General features: G+C 37.2%; 2 protein-coding genes across 13 annotated transcripts in view; one reads left to right on the top strand and one right to left on the bottom strand.

The window, feature by feature from the left end:
* Positions 1-7,366, top strand: part of OXR1 (oxidation resistance 1) — a 349,896-nt gene extending 342,530 nt beyond the window's left edge. For all 12 annotated transcript variants that reach the window (XM_058018412.1, XM_058018404.1, XM_058018486.1 and 9 more), the window contains 3 exons: positions 3,861-3,956; positions 4,533-4,606; positions 5,350-7,366. In XM_058018412.1, coding sequence (XP_057874395.1) covers positions 3,861-3,956; positions 4,533-4,606; positions 5,350-5,485 — 306 coding nt within the window. In that variant the 3' untranslated portion in view covers positions 5,486-7,366. The remainder of the gene's footprint in view (positions 1-3,860; positions 3,957-4,532; positions 4,607-5,349) is intronic.
* A 3,877-nt stretch (positions 7,367-11,243) lies between these two features.
* Positions 11,244-18,129, bottom strand: ABRA (actin binding Rho activating protein). Its single transcript, XM_058018496.1, has 2 exons — positions 16,857-18,129; positions 11,244-12,566 (listed from the first exon to the last, which is right to left on the bottom strand). Exons 1-2 carry the CDS (start codon positions 17,738-17,740, stop codon positions 12,089-12,091), a joined length of 1,362 nt encoding a protein of 453 aa, XP_057874479.1. The 5' UTR covers positions 17,741-18,129; the 3' UTR covers positions 11,244-12,088.
* Positions 18,130-18,863: the final 734 nt, after the last annotated feature.

Below are 18,863 nucleotides of genomic sequence, written 5' to 3'. Positions count from 1 at the left end.
ATACTTTAATTATATAAGTTAGCTGTTGTAATGTAAGAGTCTGGTAATATCCAATTAATTAATTTAATTTTAATTTTTTTAATGCACTTAACGTATTAGAAATACACTCTCTAAAACTTTCTGATGCTGGAAGGTCTTGTTGGAATGCTGTTAGCTGTGGCCGGTGTTTTTTGGTATATTCTGTGGCTGCAGCTAACATCTTTTAAGAGCTGTACTACCTTTGTTACATTATTAACTTGTTCTTTGAGTCTTTGTAGTTGTACTCTGTTTTCTTTTGACTGGGTTATGAACTTCAGGAAGTGGCTCACATCTCACCATTTGAATAGCAAACATCCTCTCTTGAAGAATCTCGTGACAAGCGAACACTGCAGGCAGTATGAAACTTCTTGATTCTTTTTCTGCGACTTCTGTGTTTGCTTGTGGAAGCACGTTACTGCTGTCATGAAAAATTGACAGAACCTCTATAACATCTGTAGCATTCAGTTCACTTACGTCTCCCAGTTTGGTAACCACAGTTTTTATTCTCAGGAAGCATAGTTTCATTCAGGGGATATGAAAACAGTAAATGAAGGGTACCTTTTCTTATCCAAGTCACAACCTGATTTTTTCATTGTTTCCTACCCCAGGAGTCCCTTAAAAAGAAAACTCCCTTCTAACTCTCTGCTAGTAGTGGACTCTTTCCCAGAAGTTCTTTAAAAATATTTTCTTCATTTACCTTTTGATCTTGAAGACAAAAACAATTGAATAGACCTGAGATGTCTCAGCAGACTCATCAGTCTCATAAATATACTTTGATGACTTCTCTAATTCATTTATTAGCTTCTCAGGATAAATTAGTAAGATATACCTGCTTCCTAGTACCTGATCTGTCCCAGAAAAACTGTCCTTTTTCTGGTGGGGCTGTCTTGTCACCACTATGTAGTATTGTCTGTTGCTGAAGGAATTCATGTCACTTTCTGTGTATGAGCATCTTGGCTTGAATGTTCAGAAAGTGTCATGATTGCCCTATCAAAACATGGAGTTCATAGTTCATTTTTTTTTGTTTGTGAAACAAACCTTGCTGAATTTCAGCTTACAGCGTTATACCTAGGAATATGTATGAAAGCATGCCTTAGAATTCTGAATCAAGTAGTCACTGAACTCCACATGAGAGTGGGGGAAATCCATGTCTATTCAGTGAGCAGCATATGTAGAAGGAGTGGTTCGGAAGAGTTTTACATGCTCGTTCAGCCCTTCACCAGTGTAGTGGGAGTGGTGTTTTCAGTAGCTCTGTCTCGTGTTATTAATTTAAAATGTCTGCATTTGACAGCAGAAAATTAATTTACACTATTTTTCTGTTCAAAAATATGGAAATTAAGCACAGACCCTTTCTCCTCTTCATGCAAGGGTCTACAATCATGAAACATCAGACAATACTAACTAACTATGCTCTTTGATAATTAGTCTGGGTAATTAATTTTATTTGTGGAGCTATTGATTTTTTTGAAAGAGGTTAATTTATTTTTAATGTCTTGTATCTTCCTGGCACATTGCTCTTTAAAACTGCTTTCCATGACTGAAAAAAACCTCTTAAGTACTTTATAGGAGAATGTGTCCAGGCGTAGTTCACTAGCAGTATGCTAAGATAAATACTGTATATGCCCTCCAAAAATGTGTTTTAAGAGACCAGATGGTTATTCATACCTTATTCATTCTGAGATCATTTGCCTGTTTTCTAAGATTCTAGTTCAGAGAAGATCCTAAATGAGATTCAGCCATTTTGAAAAATGACAGAATTATGCCCAGATAGTATCTTTGCATTTGCTGAGCATACCTGCTCAGTCCTCATTTGTGTTAGTTGTTCTGCTCCCTTTGGATCTTCATTGTTTATGAAAGATGCTGGAATTGTCATATCCTTGGTTGAGGCACTTTTCTTTTAAACTAGAATGAATTTCTTTCCTGGGCTGCTTCCCCAGGTTCTCCAGATATATTTCTTTGGTGTCCATGTTTATGAAGAATGCTTTTTTATTATGTTGATAATAGGTTGAGTAAGGAGCAAGTGTACCTTGTAACTCTTCCTAATGTTCCATTAAAGGCTGCTAAGCCTCATGCTACTGAATTTTTTATTCAAAAATCTTTTCCAATCTTGCTTTCTTTTTCAGATCAATTAATAATTTTATGTAAATGGCTGTTCAAAAAAAAAACCCAAACAAACAAAAAAAAAAAAAAAAAAGGCAAAACCATTGAACTTTTACAAACTTTAATTGTGTAAAAGTTGAGCAATGCCTAGTTGGAATTTGGAATCTAAAGGAACCTAAATTGCCTGCTCCAGTCAATTCTAGGAAGTTCTTTAATAAAGATGTCCATGAAATCTATAGTTGCATTGTTACAATTGTTATGGATTGTCTGTCTACTGGTATGTGCTTCTGTTAGTGAACCCTGAGAGCCTTTAAAAAGAAATTGGTACCTGGTTCCTGAGCATGAGTCACTAAATAAGTGGTGGTCTAGAAATGGGATTAATGCAGTTAACCACTTCAAGGACTGTCTAGTTTTATAAAAAATCATTCTTCAGATTGTATGCACTGCAGGTGAGACTGATTGAACCTAGGACATGGGAATTCTAGTTATCCACCCTAACAACTAGCCACAAAAATCAGATCTCATGGAAAAATCCTAGGGATATCCCTTCTCAAGAACTAGAGTAACTGTTGGGAAGCAAATTGCACTTTTTCTGTAAAACCTTATTCTTTTATTGTTGCTTATAGCAAAGAGGTGGTCTTTCAAGGGTCTATGTATATAGAACACAGAGAGATTGTCAAATCCTGATTCCTGAGGGGACTCAAAGCTCAACTGGACAAAACTGAGTCAACCTAATAGTTTCAAAATCAGTCCTTCGTTGAGTAGGGAGACTGTCTGAGATTCTTGACAGCTAAATGTATTCCATAATTAGAAATAAAGCTTCAGAGTCTCTTAAGTAAAATACGTAAGGTCTTCTACATGGTTAGAATGGACTAGTTTTGTGTTTTACTGGATACACAGATAACATCTTTGAGAGGATCCAATATAAACACTAGTATAAGTGTTGTGTTAAATTTACACCTGTCTAGAGGCTGAACTGAGATAGTTTAAGTTTGACAAAGCTCTGTTTGATACTTTAGCTGAAGGTTAATTCCTCTCAAGGAATATCTGTTGTGAATGAAAACTTAGATTTACTTTTATCTTTTTTACTTACATTTATTTACTAGATGTGGTATCAGCCCTAAGGATATTTATCTGAAGTAAGGTATGTCACAGCTACCTGAATGTAGCTTAGCTACCAGAACTGCAGTTATTCCAAAAATGACTAGAGCCCTTAAAAGAAGTTAGGATACAGAGACTCAAATAGTTTGAGGACTAAGCAATAATTTCAAGGGTTCCTATTGCTGGAAAATAGGCATGTAGATATTTAAATATGGATTATGTATTTCAGCAGCCCATTTTGTTGTATTTATTGATGAAACTAAATTTGAATTCAGTATGGATTTTTTTATGCTAAAAATGCTCTATATAAGTTCACTTATCTGCACACACTAAGTACAGTCTAAGGTCACAAAATGTTTGACAAAGAAAAGTTAACAGCCAGATTTCTGAAGTCTAGTCTGTTGACCCAGATGCTTGAAATAACAAAAAGGAAAAAGTGTCTCATCTATCCTGCTTTTTCAAGTTTACATGGCAAAGACAATCTCTCAGTGCATTCAGAACCATGGTGCAGTGAAATTCAGAGAGTGAATTTTGAAATTACATTATTTACAACCTGATTTATCAGCTACTATCATTAGAGGGTCTTGGATTCTGTGTTGTTTCTCTGAAGTTTTTCTTGCTCTGATGTATTTTTGCTACAGGTTTTTGGTGCACTAGCATCTGAACCATTTAAAGTGAGCGATGGCTTTTATGGCACTGGGGAGACCTTTATGTTCACTTTTTCTCCAGATTTTGAGGTAAGTAGTAATGACTTTTCATGCTTTTGCTCCCTTCCTCACCACCACCCCAAGTGCATGATCTTAAAATCCTTAAGGAATAAACCTAACTGTAAATCTGAAAAATAATACAAGATGGCCCAAAAAAAATTTCCTCACACTAGTTTTTTGTGGAATCTTTAAGTGCAGAGTGAATTGGTAGTGTTTGCATGCTGAGGAACACATTCAACTCTTTAATTGTACTGGAGGTTTTTCTGCTGTTTAAAGTCTTCCAGGTGCATGTCTGAAAATTCATAAACTACATCCTTTTTAGGGGCATATCATCTAATCTAAGTATGTTTCGTTGGTATTTTTCATTGTGTAGGAGTTTTGATGCTCAAAAATGACCTGGTTTGGAATGATCTTATTTTAATTAGCATAAAATGTCAGAGAATTTTTGTCTGCAGATGTTTCCTGAATTTTGTGTGTCAACTTCATATAACTGACTTCTACCCATCCATAGTCTGTCTTTAATGATGGTTGGTTTCCCTTCTGCCAAAATGAAAAGTTCAGATATTTTTACTTGCTGGTCTGTTTTGGTTTTTTTTTTCCCCTTAGGTTTTTAAGTGGACAGGAGACAACATGTTCTTCATTAAAGGAGACATGGACTCTCTTGCTTTTGGTGGAGGAGGGTAAGTTGCAGTTAGAATCTGTTAAAGATTTGTCTAGACACCTTTGAAAAGAAAAATTGGAATTTACTTCAGTTTGGTAGCTTAGGACTCAACAGTTACCAGCCAGGAAACTTTAGTATGTGAGGTGTTTAGCTTCCAATGCTGACAAAACTTCAACAGGAGATTTGTCTTCCCCATAATGTGGCATAAAGCTTCAGCCCTGCAAGGTTATGATGCCTTCCATGCTTGATTTGCATATGTGTCCTCCTGTATTCAGAATGGACACAAAATATGATTGTGGAAGGATGTAAATGTGACAATTATGTGTAACTAGAAGAGGGCTGAATTGAAGCTGAGCCACCCCAAAACATGTCAGGGTCTCCAGAAATCATTGTCATGTCCTGGCTTTTTCCTGCCCATGAAGGTGCATGTGCTTCTAGGATGTTTTCCTTATTTGTTACTAGCATTCTCTTTAGATATGAAAGTGCTGTTATGTCATCTCTGTAATAAAAATGGAAGAGGCTGAAAACCTCTAGTTAGCTTATTTCAAAATATCTGCAAGAGGGGATATTCCCAAATTAATAATAAATAGTAAAAAAAAATGAAATCCTTGTAGCATAAATTTATTAACAGCCATGAGGTACTTGTGTTAAAAACTAATCCTTTAATTCCTTCTCATTTCTAAATTTTGAGTGCAAAATGCATTGATGGATTAAATGGTTATTCTCTCAGTCTTTTGCTTTAATACATTGTGTGTCTTGCAGAGGAGAGTTTGCTCTTTGGCTTGATGGTGATCTCTACCATGGAAGAAGTCATTCATGTAAAACATTTGGGAATCACACACTTTCTAAGCGAGAAGACTTCACTATTCAAGACATAGAAATATGGGCTTTTGAATAAGTATTTCACTATTTCTACAGGTTATTGTCCCAAACCTGACATGAATCAGTGCAGCTTAAAAATCCCTAGGAGCAATATAATGTATTTTACTTACCTGTTTTGGTTTTTTTTTCTAATTTTTCAGTGTGGCCATTAGTTATTATTTTTAAATAGCAGATGTTTTTTCATGCTCTTGCATCTGTAATATACTATCATACTTTTTCTAAGCTATAGACTCTTTTACAAAATATTGACCTTGTGGACTAAAAATTAACGTTAGTTACTTTGAGCCTTGTGGCCTGCAAAATTTTCTTATCCATATTACAGTTGCCTCCCAGGTTTCCCACACACACCTTTCCTGCAATCCTGCTAGGGGGCTGCTTCATTGAATATAGCTTATTATTTTTGTATTCAAATTATGTCTATGAATGAAGTTGCCCTCTGTGAACCTCTGAGAAAGCTGCGTGTGGGTATTTGGCAGCAGCACTGCAGAGATTGGTCCAGACCAATGATGGGTTATTCAAGTGGTGCCACAAATGGATGAGAAGCTGAGCATTCCTTCTAAATGCACCCCAGTACACACGTGGTGAAGTTAGAAGATATCCAAAGTCAACAGTGCCACTTGTCTTGTTTCTTGTTCATGTGTAGAAAAAAGTCAGTTAATATGTGTTGTAGCTGCATGCTGATTGTATTTAAAGAGTGTTTTGCACATGCTGTTAATGATCTGCAGGTTTGGGACAAATACTGACAATATTGAGCTAAGTGGCAAAGACTTACGGAATAGCAAGAGAATGTAAGAATATGATAGTTCCAAAAAACTAAAAGGCTAAAGCAAGCAAAACTCAGTGAACAATTTGTAGCTATAGTAGGGCATTAAAAGTACAGAAACAGATGCATCTTTCTTCAACATAAAGTGTCAGATATATACTGTTATACTGTTGTAGCCGTGTAGCACTTCAGCTCCAAGAATATAGCTTATTCCTGTCCAAAGAAAAAAAAAATTGTGATGTTTTTGAGTGGGTCTATGTTGTAAATTTACAATTAGCACCAGCTCTGATTAAAATGACATCATGTATCATAGGTAGACAATATTGTAATTCAGTAGACTTGTGGAATATGCAAACTTACTGTCATGTGACCTCAAAAAATAAATGACAGGCTAGAATACAGTTCCAGTAGCTCTTGTTCACTTTTGTAGAAAACTTGATAAGCCATTGTGGCAATAACAGCTGAACAAAACTGTTTGTTTCAAAGCTTTTATTCTATGTTCTGCAAAAAAAAAACCAAAACAAAAAAGAACAAAAAAATTGCTGTTAAGTGTGACAGTGACTGACTTTGTGCTGAAATTTCAGCTATTTCAGACAAACATTGTATATTATCTTGTAAATTAATGTTTAAAGTAGTTTTGTTATTATAGAAAAGTGTTGATTGACGGGTTGCTTATAGCACTTTAAATTATTCTAGAAATGGAATAAAAGCCAAATGGGTTGGCTAGTAGATGTAGTTGTATATTTCAAAATATTTACATTTCTGGAAAGTTAAAAAAAAAAACTTATTTGAAGACAGCTTACTGCTATGGTAACGAGAAAGGGCAGATGTTTCATCCATAATATGCTAATGCTCAATATGAATAGAAAAACAGGGCTCTGTTTCCTGGCTCTATGTATATCTCTTTATCCTTCTTAGAACTTAGTACCATGTGTAGAGTAAATGTTTACAAAATAAGGAACTGTAAATAAATTGAAATGGCTTTTCTCCCCTTTGGTCTTCCACAGCAGTATTATTGTCTTTGTGGAGTTACAACTGATTATTACAACAAAAAAAAAATCCTGTAATGGATTTCAAGTACTATAAGCTCACAGTGATGTATAGCAAATAAATCTAAATATATGTAAAAATAAACTTGAGTTGGAGTTTATTTAGAAGGTCAAGTTTACATAGAAGCACAAATGCTGGGTTTTGCTGTTCATTTAACAACTGAATGTATAGGATGCATTTTCTCATCTTTTTTGGCATTTCTGGGGCTTTTTAAGGCCCCATGGAAAGCAATGGGAATGAAATAAATTGTCTTCAACCATTTTGAAGAAGGAGAGGGAAAAAGAAAAGTCTCAGATCGTCCTTGCTGATAAAACCGTTAATTCAACTGCATGGTCTCTATCCTAATCTCATATTGCAAATAAAGCATATTTTAGTTTTTTAGAGAGTGGTGTGAAGAATTTTATTTATAAGTATAATTTGAATAATTAAATGAAAGCACACAAAAGTCTTCAGTAGCTGAATGTTGCCAGGTATTGGAGCTGTCTTGGAAAAGCAAATAGGAAACAAAAAAGTAGAAATAAAGGATAATGTTTAGTTAGCAATACATGAGCAATCATGCTTATAAAATACTAAATTGGTTAAGAAATAGAAGAACATTTGATTTAAAGCATAAGTGACTGTAGCAATAATATTTGGCGAAGCAACTGACTGTGTAAAGGATCTACAGAAAGTAGTGCATGTCTATTTAGGCAAGACCATGAATTTTATCAGAGGTATAGTTAATTTCTGTATGACGCACATAGAAGCCTTCAGTTCATTATCCTTTTTCTGCAGTAGAATTCCTTTCCATCTTCCTTGGAAAGGTTTGCTTCTGTGATTGTAAAGCATTGAAAGTTTGACATTCCCTGAAGGCTTATGAGACCCATTATCTGGAGCTGACTGCCAGAAGAGCGTGTCTCAGCATCCAATACTTAGATGGATTCATTGAGTAACTTGATTTTTTATTTGGGTACCTGGGATCCAAACATGGAATTTTTCAATTAACACCTTTTTGCTCTAAATCCTATATCTGTTAGTTACTGTTTTGTGTAATCTGCAGAAAGGTCATAATGTATGGCTTAGGGCTTGTGCTTGCATCTTCCTGCTCACCTGTTTATATTGCATTAGAGTTATTTTTTGGTATGGGAATTAGAATGTATGCATAAAATTTGCTCTTGGAAGATGAGTAAGAACATTGACTATTCCTTTGACTTCAAATAAAAAAATAATCTTGTATTCTTCATTCAGTATTTGCATCTTAAATCGCACTGATATGTTCTCCATAAAACAGCAAGTGTCATCAGGGTATTTTGCTGTTGTCATTGCCATTTGGAGCTCAAGTAAGGGAACAAAACTCCTCTTTCTCCTCTTAAAGAGTATGTTCTATTGCAGTGGTAGAGAGCTACACTGTGCTTCTGTAGCAGAGAGAGGAGTTGTCCAGCTGAGGGAATGGTGTACACTTAGTAGTGTGTGCAAGCCAGTCCTGCTGGCTGTCTCTGCAGAAGTGCCTGCTCTGCTTTCTGCTGTCCTGCTTACCTTACCAGCTGTGTAATCGTAGTTCGTTTTCTCCTGTGATAATTGCACTGCTAATGACACGTGCTGTTAAATGCTAAACTCCTCCGTGCCCTGAGGTGTCAGCAGTGGCTTTAGTTGAGATGTTGGGGCAGTGCAATGCGTACATAGCAGCTGAAATGGCTGTGGGAGGACGGCCTGCCGGTATCCGTTCTGTGATGAGTGATGATTGACCATATCACCATGAACAGTAGGCTCTTCACTACAGCTCATTTTATTTCAATAGCCTTCCCCTGCTTTAAAAATGAGCTGTATTACTGAACTTTGCTTGTACAGAAACGTTTGTAAAGAAGGAGTTATTGCTGTGGAGGAGGGAGCTGATTTCTGCTGGGTGGGGTACACGTCCAATGAACCTTCCACTCACTTCAAGCCACTGTGGTAAGGCTTGGAAAAATACAAAGGTGTAAAAGTCAAATTTATTTCTTCTGATACAAGTTTCATGCTGTCACTTAAACTTTGTATTAGAATATGAAAAATGTATCTAAGTTGCTACAGAAGAAGATAGAATTTTTTCACTACCAAGGATGTGCAAAACCAACACTAGCTTCCGACAGGAGAGTTCAGGACCTCTGTTTCAAGTAAAACATTGTGGGAGTGAATACAGTATTTAGGAAAGAAAGTGCAACTACAAGCTATCATGAGAATAGCTGAGAGTTGCTCATTGTCTCAAAGGTTAAAGGTTTTATTTTCAAAGCAGGTCAGAACTAGGAAAGCAGGACATAAATAAAAATTTACAGAGACTGCTTTAATCAAGCAGATTTTGACCTGCTTAATATTTAAAATTTAAATATTAAATATTTCAATATTTAAAATTAAAATATTTTAAAATTAAAATATTTAATTTTGGCAGAGGTTGTGCTAGTTTCACAAGAATGTAACACAGTATAGTAGGAGAGTTAGGGTGGGTAGTTCAGGGAGTACTTTTGCTTTTGTTTTTTGGTGAGGTCAGATTTATTATCTTCCACACCATGGATAAATTTGTCACACAACTTAATGTAAAAAATGCTCTAAAGCATATAACCTACATGAAATGCTTCCAAGCACCATTACTTATATCAACATTTAATATTTCTTTTTGACAAAAATGGTAAATTATTTCAGAAATTTTGCATGATACTGCTGACAAAAAGGTAAATAGTGGAGGGTACTATGAGAAAAAATACTAGTTATGTCCTGTGATTTTCTCATCTGATTGGAAATAAAATAGTTTGAGGGGAAGAATAGGATAAAGTTAGGGGTTTGGTTTATTTTGTGTAGATTTTAACGCTGGGAGGACTGAATAGGAGGCTTAAATTACCTGCAGTGAGCTACCAGTCGATGAGCTTAATTCACTTAACACTTACATGCCTTTAGTGTGTATTTTTTGTGCAGGTGTTTTGTATAAGGTCTGTTGCCATGTACTCTGAAATCTTTTTCTGGTGCTTTGGACAGAGAAACCTTCAGAGGAAATATTTTAACAGCCTATGAAAAGGAGAATATATGTATGCTTATATTTTGAAGCAACTTACTGATATTTTACTTCATTGAATGTGCACATGTATTTGTTTCCTAGTGTGTGGGACAATAACCCAGGAAATAATTAAGGAGTTCATGCATTCCTTTGACAACAAAATTTTATCAAGACAATTTAGACAGCTATAAAAGGTCAATATATAAAGATGTAAAGAATAAGGTAAGAATATGCAGGTAAAAATTATTATATGTAAGTATTACACTAAGACATCAGTTTTGTAGGTCAGCTTGAGTAGTCTAAGAGATCTCAGGAAAACGTTAAATAATCTCCAATGATTCCATCTTACAATTTTTTCTTTTGTAGAGTCATATAATATAACTATGCCTAAGTATTAATGATTTGCATAGATTTAGAAGAGATGTAGTAGTCAGTTCTTGTATCATTAAGTTAAAAAATATTTAGTTTATTTATACAACGAAGCTTCAAACTGGAGTACCTGTACTCGTAATAAGACAGCAATAATCAGAGACAAGATATTAATACACCTCTACTTCTCTAAGAAGATATTTGTTTCTTCAGTTTGAAAGAATATTATGGGAGAAAAAAACACTTCTTTTTCATTACTTTCCCAGGCATCTGCTCTGAAACAAATGCTTTTCCTGTGAAGTACACACATTTTACCAGGATAGCTATTTTTACAGTGGTAGAGAAACTGATCTCTCTAATCCAGCAAGTAGCAGAGACCTTACAGAGATCTCAGATTTGTGAATAATACAATTTTAAGTCCTAAAACTATTAGTTCATTAGCACCTAGTCCTCTCTAGCATCACCTGGACTGAAATACATTATTTTAGTGACATTGGAATGGCAAATACTGTAAAAGTATGTCAGTATTTCTGTGTAATGTGGAACAACATTTTCCTCAAAGTTATGAATATAAAAGTTACCTCTTTTTTCACAGAGGTACATTTCAATGGAAGATGATGATGTTAGTCACTTTTTTGCTGTATACAAAAGTACAAGTACCTGGCTAGTTTTTATATGTTACGCATTATTTTTTTCTGTATTTATAAGAACAGTATCAGCATAGATAATCAGATAAGACATTGCACAACATTATATAGGAGGTATTTTTAGGTAGCTATCTAATCAAAACATTTTTATTCATTACATTCCAAACTCCATAAGTTTACATATGAAATAATCTAAAAAATTAGTTATATAAATACAATAAATATATAAAACCCCATTTATAAAAAGGTTTTTTTATGTGACATGTAAGAGAAAGCTGTGTCAACAGTTGTATCACCAAGAGAATATTGCAGTGATAGTTACATATTGTGCTTGAAAAGAAAAAAAATGTATGTTTGATTCTGTATTAAAATAAGGTAATTTTACTGGTATTTAAATCAATTAATTAGAAAGTGCATGCACAAGAGCATTTTTCAGATCAAAACCTTTGTCTGAGTTTATTTTCTTATTCAGCTTCTGATCTGTTATGTTTCATATTCCTGTAGCTATTTATATTGCTATGGACTTTTATCATCAGCTGCTTATATTCCATATAGCTTTTTCTCCTTATTTTTTATGTAGTAATTAACTTGTCCTGAAAGCACTTCTGGTACAAAATGAAGTCCATTTGGGTGTTTGGGTTTTCATGCACTAGTTATAAAATACATATTACAAAAAATACACTTTTCTATGTGGTGAACAAGGGAACCTTATGTTCAAAATGTGCAAATGCTAATGGCAAGGGAGAAGAGGAGAAAAGTTTTCCAAAGTTGTTCTGATTATAGCCTAACTTATTTTAATAAAGTAATGATGACATTATCATCTCTTCCTTGCCATAACATTTCTCCTTCAAAGTCCACCAGCCCATGTTTCCTGGCTCTCATGAGAATCCCGACAACCTTATCTGAAATACGAACGTATCTGTCGAAGAGTTCCCCAAAAGTGACTTGGATCTTGCCATCGGGCCGCGGCTTGGCCATGGACTCAATGATGAAGCACAAGTCCCTGATCTCCCGGTGGATGTGCGCCTCAGCTCGCTTGGCTCTCTCGGCAGTTTTGGTGCCTTCCTTTGGGCGGCCATACCCTTCATCCCCTTTGTGCAGGCGCGTGGACATGGCCAGCTCGTGGTCAAACTCCTCGCTGAAGGGGTTCAGCTTCTGCGTTATGATGTGCTGGTCGGCCCATTCCTGCCACCTGTCCTTGAGGCTGTGCACGGCGCTGCACTTCCTGCGCGCCTTGCTCCGCGCCTCCTCGCTCAGCCGGCTGGCGCTGAAAGACACAGAAACACTCCTGAGCTTTGCATCTCCTCCTTTCCTGAGACACTTCTGCTGTTCATTGAAATCTGCTGTAACTGGCTTCTGTGGGTTAGGGGTGAGCTGGAATCCACCAGGTGGCACGAGTTCACCACTTCTAAATTAGTTCTCTAGAGGCTGTTTGTCCGCATTCAGTTTGCATACAAAGGCAAGTTCCATGACTACAGCTTTATCCTGTCTACACTACCACCTTCCAGCTGTGCTCTGAGCGTGTTTTCACAAACTTTGTACCAGAATGACTTAATTCTGTAAGCGAACAAAACAGTATGTTGCTGATCACCTGCACTTTCTGTACCTTTGGTCAGTCACGCAGTTCCCCATTCCTGCTTGCTTAGCCAAGCCTGAAGTGTGCCTGCCCTGAGGTTAGAGATTGCTGTAGGTGTATGACCTGGCTGAAGGTGATTGCTGATTGCTGTAGGTGTATGAAAACCTGGCTGAAAACTAGAGGGTAGTGCCTAGAAAAATGTCCTCTGTAATAAATATCAATTATTACAGCAACAACAAATACTTAATTGAGTGTCATAGCTCTGTCTGTGCTTCTGTATTTGGAACATGATTCTGAACAAATGTTGAAATCCAAAATTCACATTCCCATGTGTAGGGTAGAATCCTGAAAGTGTCAAGGACAAAGGATAAGGAAAGACCTTGAGAGATTTTATTTTTTAATATGTGTAATAGTTCTGGATTATTCCAGACAGACATTCTATCCTCTTGTGGCCAATCTCACATGTTGTGGGGGAGCTATACATAGTCTGAGCTAGTCATTGTGCTGTCCACGTCCTGTCAATGTATATGTACTGAACTCAGTTGGGACTGTGCTGTGCCGTGACTGTGCCAAAGTAATTTGTTTTCTAATATTTTTACTCCCCAAAAGGCTGCTCTGGAACCTTCCCAGTAATGTCAGCTGAATATTAACACTAGAAAATCAAAATGCACTTAGCAAACAACACACAGGGCTGCAAAGTTGCAGAAAATTCTGTCCCCCTGCTGTTTGGACATTCCTTTGTTTTCTACTAAGCTGGTTGAAATAGAGAATAGGAGTCATAGAGGTGTCCCTAGCTCAGATCAGTGCACCAGATCAGGCCAGTACTGGGCAGGGCTATGCTAGGGTAAGAGTTGCAAACACTAAGTGCCAGGGATAGGAAAATAACTAGGAGAGCTGCACTACCTTATTAGCTGTGGAGTTGCCCTAAGATTCACTTAGCTGTATTGAGGAACTGTGTTTAAAATGCTCCAAAATACTCTTCCCTCTCAATTTGGTGAAAAACCATCAGAAGAATTGAGCATACTGTTGCCAAGTGCACCTTTCTTTTGTGGTGTGACTACAGAGCATCCTGAGAGTAGGCAGCATGTCTGTACCTGTAATTTTGTGTAAATGGCTAACAGGTAGGTGTTGGCAGGAAAGCATTAAAATATACTAGTGAGGTAAATCTAGGCAATTTGGTTCCCAACAATAAACCAAATGCTGCTCTACATAAGCTATTGTCATACAGAGAAAGGGAGAGCTGTGATCGTTTGTCCCTTCACCTGAATTGTGCCTTCATTGTCAGAGGAACTCTGGGCACAGGATTTGGCTATGCAAAGGAATTTGTCTCCTGAAGCCTATGGCTATCTCAAAAGTCACAGAAACCCTGTACCAGCACAGTCTGAACTCCAGCTGAAGCTCAGATTGCTCCACTAGCTCTCCATGTGGAAGCTATCAGTTAAGGCTGGGGGAAAAAAAATCCTAAGAGAATCAAAATTACCTTGAAGAAGTGATGTCCTCAGTCTCAGTGGAGTTTATGAGTAGATATCATTATGGAGGGCTTATTCCTCAGCCACAGCCAGCTGCTGCCCCTTCTCTCCGGGGACCATGAGCACTGACAAAGTCCTAGAGCTTCGGTTCCCCAGGTTGAGCGGAGAGGAGAGGGGGACTGAGACAGCAGGAGGTTGTGCAGTCTTTGTTACTTACTTTAATTTAGTGGTCTAGAATGTAATCCCTCCTTTTTCCACTGAAACTAATTTTCCTTTCTAGCAGATTATTATTGCCTTCCTCATCCAAATCATCTTCTCAGTGGTTCAGAAAACCATCTTATCTATCCTTTTGCTTTTATTGTGCCTCACATGGGCTTGAAAAAAACCTTACTTTTTTAATGCAGCTTGTAATTTAACCATTTCTAGTTGCTGAAGTGCTATTTTTGCCATTGTTTAGCTTAATGATAGGTTTAAAACATGAATTGTGTACGCATAGAGGCATTTTCTCATGTTTCTACTTCTCCTAGACAAAGGATTGTGCACCAAAGTGAAGGTTTGAACTTCTACCCATTCTAAGAAGTGCTTTACATCCAGCAATCAACTAAGTTAACCTGTTTACCAGGATGACATCCTAAATGCATTTAGGATTTAGGACCTGACCTTTTAGGCAAATTAGGTCCATGTAGCATATTTGTCCTGTTTCTGTCTGTAGGAGAAAGGTATGAATCCCATTTTAATGTTTTGAGTTTCATATCCCTTCTGTTGCATACTTTTTGCTTCTAACCATGAACAGAAGAGTTCAGAAGAGTCTCTTATGCCAGTCAACAAGCTGTCTACTAAGGAAGCAACCTTATTCCAGTAAGCAGTGAAGCTGGAAATAATGAAGATGCTGATGTGAGGAAAACAAAACACTTGTACAGATGCTTTTTTCCTGGAATGTGGAGAGGAAAATAGGTGATATGCTTTAGCAACTGTGTACTTATGGCCTTTTTGAAGAAGATTAAACCACATTGAAAGGTTCATAAATGTAGCAGGCTGAAATATTATGTTCTGAGGCTGTAAAATAAATTTTAAAAAATGAATAGTTAAAAAAGTTCAGTCCTGATAGCAGCACTATAAGTGCAGAAAATTAGTTCTGTGTTCAATTTCAGTGCAAGAAAGAGCTGTACGTAACATAGAGGGTGTTACTTCAATAATTTAGATCACAGTAAATATGGCATATCAATCTTTTTTCATGGCAGTAACACTAAAATTATGCATATGAGGAAAATATAAGAAAAGTTTAGCAGAAGCTAGATAGTTGGTCTACAAGACAGTTGGTTTAATGGAAGCTAGATAGTTGGTTTCTACTATAGCATTTGAAACTGAAAAATTTTGTTTTAATTGAAGTTGTTTACAGATAAGTGCTGCAAATGTATCTTTTTTCCACTGTATATTTGGAATCTTTGTTTTGAGGTCATAACTTCTGTGAAAGGATGGTGAACACAGTCCTTGCCAAAAGCAGGTACCAGAAACTTTCAAGCCCTAGGTTTCTGGGGAGCTTTTTTCACTTGGGCTGTTAACCATTTTCTTCTTACAGGAGCTGACTGCTCAGCTGTACAGCAAAGCATCATTCTAATTCCATTTGAATAGTTAAAATAGCTCTGGGAGTGTGTGTTCAGATAGCTGTGCTTAAAGGTACTGCATGGTTGAAATCCATAAGTGTGTTAGCCACAGCCTAATGGTCATGATAATGCTCATCAGTAGTGAGGTGTAAAACCAAAATAGTGACCATGATACAGCCTGCCTGCCTGTCTGCACAGGGATCACAAAGACTGTTATGGCATTTTCATCAGTTTTTCATCATCAGTGCTGATCCAGTTTTTAATTTCTGAAAATGTGATTGGGATATGGTATGAACTTGTGGTCCAAGATACTGTGGGATTTTCCTTTCTTTGAATTGAGGGATTCCAAATTCATGGAATTCCAACTTTTGCTAAGAAGTATATGAAAGTAATTCCTGCTATATTAATTTGGGACATTCACTTCAAATTGCTCCTGAGAGTATTTACAATTAATACTAAGCAAAATAATGAATGAGAATTTGGAAATATTACTTGTCAAATATATTGATTTAGACAACGTTTTCTGAGATGAATGAATAGCTAGAGGCTCTTGATGAGGTAAAAGTTCTGAAACATGGACTGAAGTATTAAAAAATAAGTAGGTAATTTGATGAACTAGTAAATCCAGTGTGAAAATTAAATATAATTAACATGTCCCAAATATAACTTCCTAACTTTTTTCCTAACCTTGTATTAGGTACATAGTCCGATGTTGTTGAGTAACTTAAGCACTTAAGCACAGGAGTGATAAGCGAAAGGTCTCCTGAATTTTGATTAATTTCTTCTAAATCAAGAATAATAGTTTATCTTTGACCACTTCCTACTATCCTCCCACCCCCACCATTTTCCTCATGGAAAGCTGTGCCCTTCTGCCATTTGTGTTGATGTAATGAAGATGCTTTACTTACAGAGATGGGACAGGGCGTTTAATCCTCACAGCTGTCACCTCCTGGTCACTGTCCTCCTGCTCCAGCTTGTCCTCTGCTTCCCCATAGCCACTGTCCTGGGCATCCAGGCTGTCATCACGGCACTTCAGCAGCAGCTCTCTCTTGGCCCCATCTTTGTTCTCGTCTTCCATCTTCTCCCAGCCCTTGGTCATCTCTGATACTACATTTGAACACTTCCTCCTTATGGTTGAAGGTAATTTGTTGCTAAGAATTTTGTCAATAGCATTTGATTCTTCTTTGAGTTTGGTCATCTCGGAGCTGCTGTTGTTGTTTTCGTATCTTTCACTGAGGAGGCTGACATCACCTCCTCGTTCATAGGCTTTGCTGACAACTGTTTTGGTCACCTCTTTGCTTTTAATGCTGAATGTTTTGAGATCTTCGTCTGATTCCCTTGATTTTTTTTCAGCATCTCTTATTGTCACTGAATCCTTTGCTAAGGATTTTTCATCACCTTTTTCTTGGTCCCTCTTGACAGATGGAATTTGCCATTTTTCAAAGGAACTTTCTTGTACAGGCTGAGCTGATGAGCTTTCTGCAGTGGGGACCCATCCAGAGGGCTCTTGCTCTTGCTTTCCATGGTGGTCAGATGCCCACTGCTGCCAGCCTCGAGCCAAGCTGAAGACCTGGCTGGCCATCCGGATCTTGTGGACAGCCCTTCTCACAGGAGCTGCGCTCGGCTTTTCTTCGGGAGCCATGCTGCTGTCTGCTGCCATCCTGGCTTCTCCCCTCCTTCTGCTCAGCACCTTCTGAATGGGCTTCCTGGAGGGAATAATGCCCTCTGAAGAGGGCCACACAGATTTAAATAGAAGCAGGAGCAGTTGATGCCTATGGAAAATATGTGACATGCTTCTCACAAAGATAGAGTATCCTCACCGTTGCAGAAGTCTTTTTTTAAAACACAGGGTTACATTTCATCACAGCAGATGAATGATGCATGATGTAAACAGTGTGACACAGACCTGTTCTGGAAATAGTGGGAAAGTAACAGCTCCTTTAGTCCCCCTTCTGTGGGACTGCTGAATTTCAAGTTTGTTGGCAAGGGTCTTGTTCTTTTGGAAATGCAGCCCTTGGGTTAAGAGAGCCTGATGAGAGTGACTGAAAATGCTAAATGTGAAGGGCTGTCAGTGGCTAGGAACTTTGGCCAGGGTGGACACTTCTCAACATCACAAGAAAATAGTGGCCCTTGTCATGGAGTGTGAAGCAAGTCATGAATAAGGAATTTTTAGAGGTATTTCCTAAAAAGACACTGGGTTTTTTCTTATTGCTCATGTGTCCAAGGAAATCAAGGTTTGTTAATTTTTTAAAAGGTATTTATGTGTTCTCTTCCCAGTCATTATTTATTAATGTCTCTCTCTTTAGAACGTAGCTCCAGGGGGGCCTGGGAACACTATCGTGTCTGGTGTCAGCACCAAGGAAGAGGGAATCACTGTGTCTGGGGATCAGCCTAATAAGTCTGACTTGATCAGATGGATGAATGATCTCCAAGTTTTAGGGTTTTGAGAAAATAAAATATAGCCTGTTTAATTTCTCACTACTTTTTCAATAGAGTTATATAAAATATAATTATGTTTACTGTGTACAATATAGAAAAAAATCAGTTTTTCTAGAAAACCTTATGATTTGTTTATTCCAGAGGACTTCCTAGAATGAGTTCATATTCGAACTTGTAAAATTGTTTAGTGAATTGATACATCCATTGTTGCATGGTAACAAACATTTTTCTGGAATACAGTCTTATGAGATTTTATTTCTTAGTATAATGTTTCCTAAATAGGAGCGGAAAATGTCATTGCTTTTTCAATCCGTCATACCTTGCAGATTAGAGATGACCTGTGGCACTTGCCATGTGGTACTCTGAGGCACTCAGAACTTCAAGGGATTCTGTTGGCTTTGTTGGTGTTACATCAGCGATAAATATGGACTCTCATACTCTGCCTTTTTTTAATCTTCTCTCTGTTAAAGGCTGGG

This window comes from Melospiza georgiana, chromosome 1, assembly GCF_028018845.1.
Source record: "Melospiza georgiana isolate bMelGeo1 chromosome 1, bMelGeo1.pri, whole genome shotgun sequence".
NCBI lineage: Eukaryota > Metazoa > Chordata > Aves > Passeriformes > Passerellidae > Melospiza > Melospiza georgiana.
The sequence above is the reverse complement of the archived record's forward strand: the minus strand, read 5'-3'. Positions and strand labels throughout refer to the sequence as shown.